Raw genomic sequence first — 15,949 nt, forward strand, 5'->3', positions numbered from 1 at the left:
ACCCTAATATGAATTTTGTCTGCATCAATCCCCCTTAACGATGTTGAGGTTGAGGTTGAAGATGAACCCACCACTATTCCTCATCAATCGAACACAAGAAACATCATAACTCCTGATTTTTTTTTCATAATTTTTTTTTGATTAATAAAACAAAACATTTTCGACTAATATAGTTCAACACATCAAAACAAAAAAAACATCATCTTATGATCAAAACTAACAATGTAAACTAACAGTTTCATCAAGATGTAGCTTATTTCCAGTGCACAAAACCTTTCGAAAGTTGTAATGAACATCATCTAAATACATCTATAAAAACTAACCAATATGAAATACAAATACATCCACTGAAACAGGCCCAAACCATAAAGGTTATTGAAGGATTTGGGTTCGAAATCGCATCCCACTGACTTGAACAAACAATACCAATGATGTTGGGATTCATGACATCTTTAACCCCACTCCAAATCCCATTACCCACTTCATTCTTTTCAACCTTATTCCATTTTTTGCATAATTCATATGTATATATGTATAAGGTTAGGAGGAGTTGACGGCATAGAGCTCGGCAAGAGGGTCGGCGAGCTCGGCGTACACCGTCCCTCGACGGTGGCATGTCGAGGGTGAATTGGTTCGACGGCATAAATGTGCCGAGGTGGGAAGAAGGCAACGACTATTTCAATTTTTTTTCTTCTAAATTACCTTTTTAACCCACAAATTCAAATTTTATTTAACCACTTTTTACAATTCAATTTTACCCACTATTTAAAAAAAAAAAGAAGAAACTAGCTAACATTTTAAATTTCAAAATTTCAAAATTCACCCTTTATAAATACATCTATATCTTCCAACTCATTCCGCACCAACATTCAAAACATCAAACCTATTTCAATCTCTCAAATTCAAATATGTCTTCTCCTAGCCAACAAAAAACCCCTAGAAGAAATAAGAAAAATGTTTCAACACTTCACCAAGCAACTTGTCGCCTTCGGTGTATCGACCTCAACTTGAAGCACCAATGTTCTCACCACCAATTTTTTATTATCCCGAAAATGCTTCATTTTATACATATGGAGCAAACCAAATTCCAATCTCCATCTCAACCCCAATTCTCATCCCAACCCAAATTCCATCACAGTCTCAATTTCCATCCCAATTCCAATCCCAACCAACTTCACAACCCGAATTTAACCCGTTCGAAACAATGCAAGAAAATATCTTCCAAATTCAATCGAATCCGAAGATCCACCCTTGACGCTGTTGGATTAATCGGATTATCACAAGAGGAATTATGGGATATTTTTAGTTCTAGGGGTATTTTAGGAAGCTTTTCTTTTATTAAGTTTTTGTGTTTGTTTAGTATTCAATCATAATTACTATAAATAGGGACTATGTTTTGGCTAACTTTAATTCAGATCTTCGGCAATAAGCTATTATCAGGTTAATATCTTACACTTGGTATCAGAGAGAAAGTTGAAGATGGTTGGTTCGAGTAAAGGGGGTGTAGGCTTCATCCTTTGATCGGAGGCTTGTTCGGGTGAAAGAGACTAATCAGGGAGGTGCAGAATAAACGAACAGAAGAGATTCGTCAAAGCAGGTGGCTTTGGATTTGGTTCGTTTTGCATGTGCAAGAAGACGGTAGAGCGGATTGCTTGTTTTCTTGGTTGGTGGAATAGATCTCTTGGAACAAGTTTGATCGGAATAGGGTTGAAGCTATAAAAAGGAAGAATAGCGACTAAAGAAGGTTCGATGACGTATCAAGTTCCGATTTTGACTCCAACGAATTATCCGGTGTGGGAAGTCAAAGTCAAATCCATTATGGATGCACACGACATATGGGAGACGTTCGAACCGAAGACGTTAGATAAAGCACCAGATCAAAAGAAGTCAAAACAAGCTCTTGCTTTCTTGTTTCAAGCTATATATACCGGAAGACATGGTTTTGCAGATGGCGAGTTTCACATATCCAAAACAAGTGTGGAATGGTTTGAAGACACGATATTTGGGTGTGGATCGGGTGAGGACGGCTTGGGTTGCAACCTTGAAGAGGGAGCTTGAAGGTTTGCGCATGAAGGAGGATGAAACGGTTGATGATTTTGTGACAAAATTATCAGGTTTAGCCTCAAAAGCAAGAAGTCTTGGATATGAGCTTGAAGAATGTGATTTGGTAAAAAGGTTACTAGATTCGATGCCTAAGTCGTTTCTTCAAATCGTGGCTTCAATAAAGCAATGTTTCGAGTTGGATTCGATGTTATTCGATGAAGCGGTTGGTAGCTTAAAGGCGTACGAGGAGCGTATAAGAGGAACCGAGAAAGTGGAGGATACTTAAAGTGGGTTGTTGTTGGTTGGTGAGGAAAAATCACATTTTTGTAAGCATTGTGGCAATGGACGTTCAAATCGGGATGACTTTGGACGTGACCGCGGAAGAGGTCGGGGGTTCGGGAGAAGTCGAGATGGTAATGAACGTGTCCGGGATAAAAGTCATGTTAAATATTACAAATGTGGTGAGTTTGGTCACTATAGCAACGAGTGTCCTAAATGGGAGAAAGAAGAGGCAAATCTAATTAAAGATGAATCGACAATTTCTTGATGGTATGACAAATCCGATTAAGGGGTGATTGTTAGATTAATCGGATTATCACAAGAGGAATTTGGGATATTTTTAGTTCTAGGGGTATTTTAGGAAACTTTTCTTTTATTAAGTTTTTGTGTTTGTTTAGGATTCAATCATAATTAGTATAAATGTTTTGCTAACTTTAATTCAGATTTCCAGCAATATTAAAACTTTGGTTATCAAGTAAATGTTTTGCTAACTTTAATTAGTATAAATGTTTTGCTAACTTTAATTCAGACGCAACCCGACCCTATACCACAAAACCCTTAAGTCGACAAGAAGAAAAAAGGAAGGGCCGGCAACAAAAATTTAACAACAGATGAAGAAAAGGCGTTAGCGGAAGCATGGGTTAACGTATAAGAGGATCCTATCATCGGAGATGACCAAGATGGAGAAACTTTTTATTTAAAAGTGTGGAAAATTTTTATTAAGCACACGAAGAGAGGTCCATACCAAACGAAAGATCAAATATATTCCAAATGGAGGAATACAAGCAAATATGCAATGAATTTCAATGGTGTGTACATCAACGTGAAACGATCTTGGCCAAGCGGTGCTAATGATGCACAAATCTTTACCAAAGCTCAAGAAATGTACCGTAAGGAAAAGAAGAAAATATTCAAAAACATTTGTTTTTGGGATATTTTGAAGGACAAGGAGAAATGGCTAAAACAATACACGTCGGAAGACTTTACGGGTAGTTCAAAAAGAACTAAAACATCCGAAAACTCCCATAGTCAATCTTCGGATGCACATGTTGGAATAGACCTCAATGATATTAAAACATATGATATTCTGAGGCCGAGTCGTCCTATGGGAAGAGATAAAGCGAAGAGAAAGCTCAAGGGTGTCGAAGGTTCTTCAGGTGAGGAGAAGAGAGAAGGGATCATAGAGTTAAATGAACATATCCAAAAAATGTTGCAAGTTGCGGAACAAAAAGAAAAAAATCGTGAGTGGAAGCTAATAATGAAAGACGTACCCGAGCGTCAACGTCGTGCAGCGGACAAAATACAAGAGGAGCTTATGAAGAAATATGAGTTTGACGTTTAGTATTAAGTCTAGTTTTAAGTCAGGGTTTTAAGCTTTTAATTTTATGTCTAGTCTTGAGTAACTTTAAGTAATATTTCAAATGTTGGAGGTTTTTTTTATTTTAATGAAATGTTTGTTATTTTTATAAAAATGTAGTTTATTTTTTTTATAAATAAAAACAATCTTGACCGACCCAGGAAAATGACATGTCATTTATGTTGAGTGGCAAAATTGACATGACAATTGGCAAGTATTTAATGGGTTAACATATGACGTGACAGCATGACATGACATGACATGCTCCACTCCCTCCAGCCTAAGGGATAAACTGTACAAAGTAAACTTTTGATTGTCAATTTTAGTCATCCTATTTTAGATTTATACATTTCTATTTTATTTTGATTTGATAGTTATAATTTAAATATAATAATTACTATTTTCAGTATATTTATCTTTATTTTATTATTAAAAGGTACATGATAACAGTAGTAACTATAAGTGTTACATTTATCGTTTAATTTTATTCATTAGTCATTTAATTGTTAGATTTATGTGCACATGGAATTCTTGTTAACTGTCAACCTCTACATCCACATTCTCTCTTCTCCAGGTCAACACCATACCTTTTTTTTTACCTTGCACAACTTCAAACTGTTTATATCCACTAACATATAGAGCCAAGAATCTGCCATTACAAAAAGTTAGTTAACACTTGCATGTACAAAAAGTAAGTAAAACATATATGGTCACTAACCTTCTCAACTTCTTTATTTCACCAAGCTTCTTTTTGATAGTTGGACAAATTACCAAATCCCAGCCTGATCCTTTCCCTTTCTGCATGTATAATCTCTCCATCACAAACACCCTTATGTCCTCTAACATAGCGATCAATGACTTCTTTCTAACTTCTTCAATAACATCATTGAAGCTCTCAGAAACACCATTTTCCATCGCATCACATCCCATTTCCACCTTAAAAAAAGCCTTTGGCCAACAGTTGGGGTCCCTTTTAATGAGATAATCATATGCCCCTACATCATAGCTCTTGATTTCTTCCATTGCAAGTTCAAATTTATGAATTGTAGTTGCCTTTACAACCCTCCAAAAGGTTTTATGTAGCACTCACCCTTAAACTTTTTATGGAAGTTAGCATGAATGTGCCTAGCACACAACCTATGCTCCACTTCTAGACATCTTTCTTTCACATCCTCCATTATACCCTACATTTATTTGGAATGTTAGTATGTGTAAAAGGTAATTTTTAATATGTACCTTGTGTCCATCTGACATCAATGTGATTCCATTACCATTTCCCCATTCATCTATGTCTTCCGTTAGATTGTCCAAGAACCACTTCCATGTACTCTTGTTGTCAACATTTACTACTGCCCAGGATATTGGGTATATGTTATTGTTTCCATCCCTGCCTACTTCTTAGAGGAGCTCCCCTTTACATATGCACTTCAAAAAGCATTCATATATCCCATTAAGCTTCTTACACCCATCTAACCAGCCATCAACCACTCCTTTAAAACTCACATAAAACCTTTCAAACACCACAATAGAATTACTTTGGGGTTGCACATACACTTTAACATGAGATCCTAGGTTGGCCCTTTTAATTTCAGCTCCATATTCCCACAGCTTGGAGTAATGATCCTTCAAATCACCCTCAATTTCACACAATGCAAATCTTTTTGCATTCCTACATTATCCACCACTAACATTTATGTTGAATAAATTGGATACCATGGCTTTCATCTTCCTCAGGCTCATTTTAGCGGACTCCAATATATTAGTGACAAACTATTTCCTTATCCACTTATAAGTAACAACTGACTCAGTTTGAATGCCCTTGAGCAATTATGGTTTTCTCTAAGGTACTTTATTCGAAATGTTTGCCCATCTTTCATCCAAGAAGCCCACGGTCTAAAAGGGCATTATGGTGTTTTTCCTTTACAACACTTTACAAGCAACCTATCCTTATCATGGTACAAGTCATATCCATGTGCTAATGCATAGCTACTGAGAGACGACTTAAGTTCAGCAAGACAATAGAATCACATACCTAGTTCAGGCTTCATCTTCATCCATTCCTAAGTAGCATCATGCCTAGGGCAGACTGTTAGAAGTTCATTTTCGTCTTCATCTTCATCTGCAACAACTATTGGACATAACTTGTTCAAAACTTTATCATTCTAGGTTCTTTTAAAGATTCTTTTGCTTGATATAACATAGTCACCCTATTCATGTTCACAGTTCTCATCATCTTCCAAAACAGAGTCAACATCTTCTTCTGAATACTCAAGTTCTTCACTGTCTGGTTCTTTTTTCTCAATCCACTCAAATATAGGTTCATTATCGTGGTCAATATACACATCCACATGTCTGTGAGCATTTGCAACCTCAAGAAATTCATAGTAGTCACATTTATTTTGTAGTGTTTAAAGCCCCCCACTCAATCTCACTTCAGGTATACATAAATACACATGCTTGCACTGAAAATCGATAAGCTTCTCAACATATTTGATGAAATTGGAGAAAACAAACTCGTTTTCATCTTCATTAAGGCATAGTTTTTCTGGAGAAAAATACACTAATGGATTAGGCACAAAAGTACCATTATAGTGTACATCGACTTTTGGAAAAGCTTGATTCTCATCCATGGAATCAGAGTGGTGTTTTGAGAGAAGGGAAGGGTGAGTAATGAGGTACTGATCGAGAACGAAGTGTGAGAATGAAACCCTAACTGTTGTTCTTCGTAAATGAGGGTGGAAGAGGGTAATTCCACGTAATTTCCACGTAACTAATTTGATTTTTCTTAAAATCTCGTAAAACACAAAATTACTGGCTTAACCGACATCAAATGGTAATCATGATTTAATTTACACACAAAAACAAGTTCAAGGGGAAAATATGGACAAAAAAACCAGGGACTAAATGTATACAAATCCAATAATATGCTACCCTTTTAAGTTATTATCCCAAAAAAGAATGTGTTAAATAGTTTCACAATTAAACTATATTGTATTATATTATATATAATAGACTAAACTACTCAAATGGTATGGTCTGGTCCTGTGGTATGTTGAAAAATGTCACTTTGGTCCAAAAGGGTTTGGACTAGCACCAATGGTCAAAAACTTTCATTTTGTTGCAAGTTTGGTCCAATTTGTTATAAATTTTTTTAAATGCCATTTTTATCCTTGGTATTTTATATTTTTTATTTACTTAATATTTTTCTAATTAAAAGAAAAACAAAAAATAAGTATATACCCCCACCTCCTACTAACCCACCACTCATTATCACTCTTAATTACATTGGATACATATTCTCCCTCTCTCCTTCTTTATTACTGTCGGACCACCACCTTCTGTCGGACCACCGCCATCTACCGGACCACCTCAGCCTGTCGGATCACCCTATTCACCGGAGATGCCCCTTTTTGTCGGACCATCCAAACCACCACCAACGACATAGATCTGACCACCAAACCTACATCAGAACCCCACCAGAAAAATATAAACAACCACTACCACCTACCAGTACGTCGATCTGAAAACCATCGAAGAACCACCGCTAGCGCCACCCTTCTTTCGTTCGTCGGACCACCACCAGAAACCCTAACCACTTACAGCGCCATCGGAGTTCTTGACGTAGATATGAACTCCAATGACGAAGGTGGTGGAGACGACGTTGAGCTGTGGTGGTGGCAATGGTTTCCGACGTAGATTTGAACTTACGACGACGGCTTCCGACGTAGACTTGAACACCAATGACATAGATATGGACTTTAGATGAAGACGAAGTAGATCTTAACCTTTTCGACATAAAGGGTTTCAGACCCGATAGAGATAGCTCGGCGGTGGTGGTGGTGGTTTCTACCGTTTCGATGTAGAGGGTTTTCAGATCGAAGTTAAGAGAGATAGATCGGCGGTAAGGGTTTCAGATTGACGGTGATATAGATAATCGGAGAAGGACGATGGTGGTAGTGGTGTTTCAGATCTTCACATGGCTAGGTGGTGGATTCCCATAATGACGATTGTTTTATGACAGTTACGGTGATTTCTGGTAGTGGAGGTGGTGGATTCCGACAGTGGCAGTGATTTCCAGTAGTGAAGGTGGTGGATTCTGATAGTGACGGTGATTTCGGACAGTGGAGGTGGTGGTTTCCGGTGGACAGTAAAGACAATGAGAGAAAGATAGAGTCTATGGTGACTGATGAGGGAAATGGTGGGATGGGTGGGGTTTTTAGGGATAGTTTTTTTTAATGAAAGTAATAAAATCAGAAAAACGAATAAGAAAAAAAAAGGAAATCATATTAATATGGGCAAATCCGTCATTTTGAAAAAAAATCAGAATAAAATGGACCAAAAACGCAACAAACTACTGATATTAGTTCAAATTTTTTTTGAACCGTGGTAATTTTGGACTTAATGCATTTTAGTTGTATAATATAGACAAAAATACAAAAATGGTCCTTGTGGTTTGCCAAAAGTAACAAAGTTAGTCCCTATTAATTTTTTTTGATGCAAATGGCCCATGTGGTTTGCAAAACTTGCACAGATGGCCCTTTTTACTAACGCCGTTAGTATTCAGCCGTTAGAGACTGAATTAGCTGTAACACCCGTTTGTTTATTAGTTAAATAAATAAATTAATGAACGAATGGTAGCCTAAAATAAATAATTATATATAAAAGGATGATCTCGAAGAGCTAATTGTCACAATTTTAGGAGTCAGGGATTAAAAGTGTGAGTTCCGGACTCAGTTTGTAAATATTTATGAAGACAAGGGCTCCGTGGTAATTATTGGAACTTAAGTTGAAAAGAATGTGAGGAAGGGGGGGGGGACTAAAAATGTTAACATGGCTAAAATTTGATCATTCGGACCTAATTTGTAAAGGGTTTCAGATGGTGGGGTTCAACTGGTAACTTATGGACTGATTGTGAAAGGATTTTGGAGGTTGGGGGGCTGCTTTGTAAAATATGGCCTTATTTTGAAAGAAAATGTCATGGGGAGGGATCAGTCTTGCCATTATGGTAACAAGTTTGGTGTGGAGGCGGGTATATATGTCACAACAAACCCTAACCCTAACTAAGAGGGTGCAGCCGCTATTATCGGAGATCTCCAGCCGCCGCTTCCAATTCCCTCGTCGCCACCTTGCACCACCGCCATGATGAGCGCCGCTGCTGCTGCCCTTCAACGACGAACGTTATTGCCGCTGCTCCTTCTCTGCCGTTCTGTTGCAGTGCTACTCCTTTGCCGACGACGACGAGGCCACCGCCGCCACCTCCCTCGTTTCCTGTTGCGTCATCACAAGTCCGTTGCCGCCGTCGTCATGTTGCAGTCGCCTCCGACTGTTGCTCGCCGCCGAGAAAAGATGGTTGCGGTTTCGTTTCTGAGATCGGTGTGGACTGCCGACTCGCACCTGTTCATGGCGGGGCTGTGTGGGTCGTTCCACATATGGGAGTGTGTTCCAGATCGTGTTTTGTGTTGCTGTGTTATTGGGAGCCAAAAAGGAATCACTGCCACCACCGTGAGGTGGTGGCTGCCGACGTGAAATCACCACTGCCGCCGCCTTATGTCACATAATGGGTGTTTGGGCTCCCTTTTCGAGTAAAGGAGTAAAGAAGTGCATGTGCAGTCGATGTGTGTGTGGGTGTATGGCTGGAGTCCTCAGAAAAGGCATCACCACCACCATAGGGTGGTGGCTGCCGCCACTTGCCACCGCCGGCCACCACAAGGTGTTTATATGTGTGTATGTTTAGCTTAGTTAGTGTGTGTTGCTTTGGTATTTTCATTGTAAATTGTAACACAAAAATGGAATAATGGAAAGAAATTGAAAACTGCCACCTAAGGTGGTGGCTGCCGCCACCGACCGCGGTGTCGGGTGGCGGTGTGATTCGTTTGGGATGTTGGACAAGAGACTAAAACCCTAATGGGCCCAAAGAAGCCTTAATGGGCTTAGTGAAACCCTATTGGGCCTAATGAAGCCCTAATTGACACTAAAGCCCAAACATGTGTCTAATGGACCCTAATTGACCTTAGGAAACCCTAATGGGCTTAAGGACCTAGCTATTGGGCCTTTTGGGCTAAGATGAGGATTGGAAACCCTAATTAGGGTTTAGAAAACCCTAATATTGGATTTATGGGCATTGGACCTATCGGGACCCACATTTGGGCCACTGGAATGGAATTGTGTGTTAAGCCCAATCACACCATATGATTTATTTAGAAGAGTGATGGACTTAATGGATTAAGTCCTTAATGGGTTAAGCGAGAAACACTTAACCCTAATCGTCATTTTATGTGAAACTCTAATTTCACTTGGGTTTATTGTTGGGCCTTTCTATTGGGCCTTGATGATTGGGTTATTAATGGGCCATCCAAGATCAAGCAAATGGACTAGAATAATTAATGGGTTTTGTGGCAAGGAAGGCCTATATGAGGAGTTGGGCCCAATTTGGAAAATTAGACCATAGATGGGTCATAGTTTGGGCCTTCATGATTATGAGGTATTGGGCCATTAGAATACCAAATGTTGGACTGGACTTTTTGGTTGGGCGTTTGAATAAGACCATGTATAGGCCTGGGCCCAATTTGGAAAATTGGGCCATGTGTTGGGCTTTGATTCCTTATTGACTTTGGGCCTTGGGCTTGAATAGCCAAGCTAGGGGTAATGTAGTAATTACACAAAGAATGTACTTATGGTTATGTAGTGGGACCCAATTATTAATTGGGTGATGTTTGATATTGACAGTTCGAGAATCTGTCATCCAGCAGCTGGGGTTGAGTCTGCGGGACATCAACAGTGTGGGATTGTGTCTACGAGACTTCAGCAGTGAGAGGTGAGTTACCTTCCATTAGCGGTGGGTCTACGGCCACAATGCCGACCCACCAGTAGGAGTTGTATGTTAGATGATTGTCTTTGTGATATCATCTAGGGTTGCTACTACCTGATATGTTATATGCTGGCATGATATGTTATATGTGATAGTAGTAGAGTTCGATTGTTAGGACCGAAGGGTAGTTCGGACACCCCAGATATGTCTGACAGTATGTTATGAGATGTTTATATGCTGACATGATATGTTATATGTGATAGTGGTAGTAGGAGGGGAATAGTCCCCAAGTTCGGTTGTTAGGACCGAAGGGTAGTTCGGACACCCCAGATATGTCTGATAGTATGTTTGTGTTATGATATATGTGATAGTAGCAGTAAGGGGTGGAATAGTCCCCGAGGTTCGGTTGTTAGGACCGATGGGTAGATCAGCACCCCAGAACGGCTTGACACAGGAGGTCAGCACCCCAGAATGGCTCGACACGGGTAGGTCAGCACCCCAGAATGGCTTGACACAGGTAGGTCGGCACCCCAGAATGGTCGTACGGGTAGGTCGGGCACCCCAGAATTGCCCGACAGTATGTATGCTATATGATTGTATGGTATGTGGTATGATGGGGGAACTCACTAAGCTTCGTGCTTACGGTTTACAGTTTTGGTTTCAGGTACTCGTTTTGAAAGGAAAGGAGTCGGCTTGATCGCAACGCATCACACTATGTTTTCCGCACATGAGATCTTTGGGATTACACTCTGATATGGTTTTATGATAATATGTTTTGATTACTGACACTTTGGTTTGACACGAGATATTATTATGAATGTTTTTATACTGATGGTTTTATGTAATAACTTATTTAAAAATGAAATTTTTGGTCTTGAAAATTGAGATGTTACATTAGCAAGGGTATTTTCGTCTTTTCAAGTATAAAGAGACTGGATTCGCAACTTTGGATAAACCATAGGGACCATTTTTGTAATTCTGTCTAAAAATGATAAGAATGATAAAAAATGAGGGGAGGAGGATTGGAACTGGGGACCTCCTTCCCCCCTCCTTATTCAATCCAAAGCTCTAACAAATTAGGATAGAGCCAAACTTGTTCTATAAATCCGAAAATTAATTAATATTATATAAAAGCACAAATAATTAATAATAAAAAAATAAAAAAATATATTTAGAAAAAAAAATTAATAAAACAAAATATATTTTTTGCGTATTGTAAAAAAATATTTTTTACAAAAAATTTACTTGTTTTTTTACGTATTTGTTTTACATAAAATATTTTTTTAATGTATTTAAAAAATACGTTTTCGTATACTATATTATTACATTGCTATGATCGTAAAACATATTTTTATGTTTTCATATAAAAATACGTTTTTTTTTTCTTTCACATAGAAAAAAAAGTTTTTTTACGTATAAAATATGTTTTTTATGTATTTAAAAAATATTAAGAACGTGATAACATAACGTAAAAACATTAAGAACGTGATAACATAACGTAAAAATATGTTTTAAGATCAAATCAAAACGACTTATATTGTTTACGTAAAGAAAACATAAAAATGCGTTTTCATATAATATGTTATCACGTTAACGTTTATAAGTAAAAAAAAAAAACGTTATATGGGTGAGGGATCAATCACCCATACGTAAAAAAAACGTCTTTAGTTTGCTTTACGTAAAAAATATATTTTTACGTAAAAAAACATATTTTTACGTAAAAAAACGCATTTTTACATTATGTTAACGTCTTTAGTTTGCTTTACGTAAAAAATATAAGTCGTTTTGATTTGATATTAAAACATATTTTTACGTTATGTTATCACGTTCTTAATGTTTTTACGTAAAAACATTTTATACGAAAATGTATTTTTTAAATATATAAAAAACATATTTTATACGTAAAAAACTTTTTTTTCTATGTGAAAGAAAAAAAAACGTATTTTTATATGAAAACGTAAAAATATGTTTTAGGATCATAGCAATGTAATAACATAGTATACGAAAATGTATTTTTTTTAAATACATTAAAAAAATATTTTATGTAAAACAAATACGTAAAAAAAAAGTAAGTTTTTTGTAAAAAATATATTTTTACAATACGCTAAAAATATATTTTGTTTTATTAATTTTTTTTTCTAAATACTTTTTTATTATTAATTATTACGATTTTATATAATATTAATTAATTTCCGGAATTAAATAACAAGTTTGGCTCTAGCCTAGTTGGTTAGAGCTTTGGTTGAACAAGGAGGGGAAGGAGATCCCAAGTTCAAATCCTCTTCATTGAATACTAATGGCCCTAGTTGGTTAGGGCTTTGGTTGAATAAGAAGGGGAAGGAGGTCCCAAGTTCAAATCCTCTTCATTGAATACTACTTGCGTTAGTAAAAGGGGTCATCTGTGCAAGTTTTGCAAACTACAGGGGCCATTTGCATCAAAAAGAATTAATAGGGACTAACTTTATTATTTTTGGCAAACCACAGGACCATTTTTATAATTTTGTCTATAATAATATATATACATCAGTGCACAACACCGCTACAGCAGTGACCAGACTCACATCACCACCGACAGACGTCAACACCACCACTACTTTGAAAACAACACTTCACCTCCCTCCTCTATTTTTCGTCACCGGAGGTGGATCTCCATAGATGCAGTCAACATTCAAACTCATTCCATTTCATCACTCCTTGCAACAAAAAGGTTTGACGTTATGCCCGGATCTCCTCCCGTAGGTACATTTTCTTCCACTTCAGTTTTCCTTCTAAATCTATAACCTAATTACTCCATATTCCTTTGTTTCTGATGATGCATTCATGATGTTCTTATTTCGCTTCTAATATCATATCCTCGACAATCGAAACGGGCCTTGAATTCAACTCTATTTCATTACCTTAATTTCTCGTTTTCACATATTTGAAGGGTTGTTTGGTTCCTAGGTTCTTAAATCGTTCTGGAAAGTATGAAGAATTATAATGATTCTGTATTGCATCGTAAAATCATAATAATATACGAATTTGGGGTTTTTTATAGTCTTTTGACCATTTGAAAATCTCTCTACATTGTCGTATCCGATTTCGTCCAATGCGTGCCTATCTGTCTCTTCTTTATGATGTAGAAGTATAGGTTTGACTTAATCAAGAACATACCACAAAGGAGATCATAGATCTGATGATGGCTCCAGAAAGGGACAATTTTGAGGTTTCAGGCCCCTTACACTTGACTACTATCGACTGGTACCACTTTTTCCTTAACAGTAGAAATTTCATGGAACACCTCTTCTGCTTAATCCTTGAAATAGTAGTAAACATGTTGCTCTGTTGATTCAGGACCGATGTGGATCACCGAAGGTCCATCGCTGCATCCATGGTTCAAGGTGTTTACGTCATGCAACGCGACCTCCAGGAAAACCGTCAAGGATCGGAGGCTCTCGCTCCTCCATGGTGGAACTTCTTCCATTTCGAGTTACACAGTCACCTCATAGACGATGCTGATTCTTCCATCTTTGGTGCTATCTACAAATCCAAACCCAGCCCATCATCAACGCCCTCAACCCCATCTCATGTCATCGCTTTCAGAGGCACAGTAACGAAAGGCGATGCATTCTCTCGAGACCTGCAACTCGATCTCCACTTTGTCCAAAACGTGTTACATCAGTCATCAAGATTCCAAATCGCCATTCAAGCTGTTAGAAACTTGGTTGCGTCCGGTAATCAAAACATCTGGTTAACCGGTCATTCTCTAGGATCCGCCATGGCCATGCTTGCGGGGAAGAACATGGTAAAAAACGGGATTTTCCTGGAATCACATCTTTTCAACCCGCCATTTGTTTCGGCTCCAATTGAGAACATCAAGAACAAGCAAGTGAAACACGGGCTCAGAATCGCTAGCAGTTTTGTGACAGCTGGACTTGCTGTTGCAGTGAAGATTAAAAACAACAATCAACAAAGAAACATTCCAGGGAAGGATTCGTTTGCTGATTTGGCAGCATGGGTCCCGTGTTTGTATGTGAATCCAGGGGATCATATCTGCTCAGAGTATATCGGGTATTTTAGACATCGGAGAAAGATGGAGAAGATGGGTGTAGGAGTGGTAGAACGGTTGGCATCACAGCATTCAATTGGGGGGATTTTCATGGATGCAATTGGGAAGGAATCACATGATCCGCTTCACCTTCTTCCCTCTGCAAATTTAACTGTGAACTTGAGTCGTGCACGTGATTTGAAGGAAGCTCATGGAGTTCACCAGTGGTGGAGGCATGATCAGCAGCTGGAATCCAGAACCTACAGAGGTTAATTATGGGGAATGTTTTGACTATTTCTGGTCAAACATATAGCATATGCTATATGGTATTTGGATTTTGGAGTGACGTTTGTATAGTTTGAATCTTAAATATGGTCTTGATAATTCATGTGCACAGATTGCTACTAAAACTTTGAACAACTGGTTATTAAATATTAATGTAAGCAAGGGCAAAAAGCAGCTAGTGTTGGGAGGTTTCGGAACCTTTTTTGTAAATCCTTTTTCCCCCCTTTTTCAACTTATTCGAAGATTTTAAATTCCTAATATGCACCTCCCAGCAATATAACGACTAGTTTCAGGGTTGATTTGGAGTATTAGGGCGTGTTTTAATGAAACATCTCTTTGATGTGCGTTTGATTGGCAAAATTGATCGAATTAGGAAATTCCATGGAAATCAATGATCTAGGTATCTATAGTTGGCATAATGGAGTTTGGTTGACATGAAGGGATATCTGTTTTGGCTGCATATTTGTTAAAGGTAATTGGAAAGTAAATTATGTAATATGACCAACATACCATTTTATTGATTCTTGTAAGTTATTATAATTTTTAATAAAAATGATAAAACTTTCATTAATTAAACTCTTACTCAAACCTGTGTTGGCTTGTTGGGGGAGTGGGTGTTGGTATCAATGTTGGCTTGAGCGTGTAGGTATGGGTGTTGGTAGGGTGAGACATGAGGTTTGTGTGGATGAGAGAGAGAGAGAGTGTGTGTGTGTGTATAGGAGTGGGGGAGGGGTAAGAGAGATGATAATATGTTTTGATTTGATAAATTATGATTACAATAAAAAGAAGGTGGGATAACATTTTTGTGTTGTGAGTTGTGACGACATGTACAAGTGGGAAGCTATTGTAAATGTAGTCATGGTCACAACAAGTAAGTAATATTTATATAAATAACAAGGTCTTTTTGGATTACATATAAGATGTGATTTAAACATAAAATAAAAAAAAAAAATAAAGATAAAGGACTACTTTATTAACTTATCTTCTTATGGTGAGGTAATTAAAAATGTAGTAAAGTCATGGGGTTAAGTGTAATTATTCATAATTTACATTAGAATAAATATACACTTTTTTCTAGTCCAAGATAAGGACTAGATAAAAGAAAGAAAAAAACCTAGCCGACCCGATAAGGTGAAATCGACTACAAGTT

The 15,949-nt window shown here is 37.6% G+C and overlaps 2 protein-coding genes and 1 long non-coding RNA gene across 5 annotated transcripts; all 3 read left to right on the forward strand.

Moving 5' to 3' along the window:
• The first annotated feature begins 1,936 nt into the window (after positions 1-1,936).
• LOC145163349 (uncharacterized) lies at positions 1,937-2,329 on the forward strand. Its single transcript, XM_079082187.1, has one exon. It carries the CDS (start codon positions 1,937-1,939, stop codon positions 2,327-2,329), a length of 393 nt encoding a protein of 130 aa, XP_078938313.1.
• Positions 2,330-8,687: 6,358 nt separating this feature from the next.
• LOC145165352 (uncharacterized) lies at positions 8,688-11,368 on the forward strand. The gene is made up of 2 exons (XR_013740033.1): positions 8,688-9,389; positions 10,406-11,368. It is a non-coding gene; the product is annotated as an uncharacterized LOC145165352 (long non-coding RNA).
• A 1,669-nt stretch (positions 11,369-13,037) lies between these two features.
• On the forward strand, positions 13,038-15,057 carry LOC145165353 (GDSL esterase/lipase At4g10955-like). 3 transcript variants are annotated; one of them, XM_079084080.1, is made up of 3 exons: positions 13,038-13,226; positions 13,610-13,727; positions 13,821-15,057. In XM_079084080.1, exons 2-3 carry the CDS (start codon positions 13,663-13,665, stop codon positions 14,785-14,787), a joined length of 1,032 nt encoding a protein of 343 aa, XP_078940206.1. In that variant the 5' UTR covers positions 13,038-13,226; positions 13,610-13,662; the 3' UTR covers positions 14,788-15,057. The 3 variants fall into 3 exon arrangements, with proteins under 3 accessions (XP_078940206.1, XP_078940207.1, XP_078940208.1); XM_079084081.1 differs by having other exon boundaries at positions 13,613-13,727; XM_079084082.1 differs by having other exon boundaries at positions 13,618-13,727.
• The last annotated feature ends 892 nt before the right edge of the window (positions 15,058-15,949 follow it).

Source organism: Lactuca virosa, chromosome 3, assembly GCF_052849685.1.
Source record: "Lactuca virosa cultivar CGN04683 chromosome 3, Lactuca_virosa_CGN04683_v6, whole genome shotgun sequence".
In the NCBI taxonomy this organism is placed as follows: domain Eukaryota; kingdom Viridiplantae; phylum Streptophyta; class Magnoliopsida; order Asterales; family Asteraceae; genus Lactuca; species Lactuca virosa.

Coding starts and splice junctions, on each gene's coding strand:
- LOC145163349 (XM_079082187.1), top strand. CDS start 1,937: ATGGTTTTGCAGATGGCGAGTTTCACATATCCAAAACAAGTGTGGAAT.
- LOC145165353 (XM_079084080.1), top strand. CDS start 13,663: ATGATGGCTCCAGAAAGGGACAATTTTGAGGTTTCAGGCCCCTTACAC. Junction 13,728..13,820: donor CACTTGACTACTATCGACTG/GTACCACTTTTT, acceptor CTGTTGATTCAG/GACCGATGTGGATCACCGAA.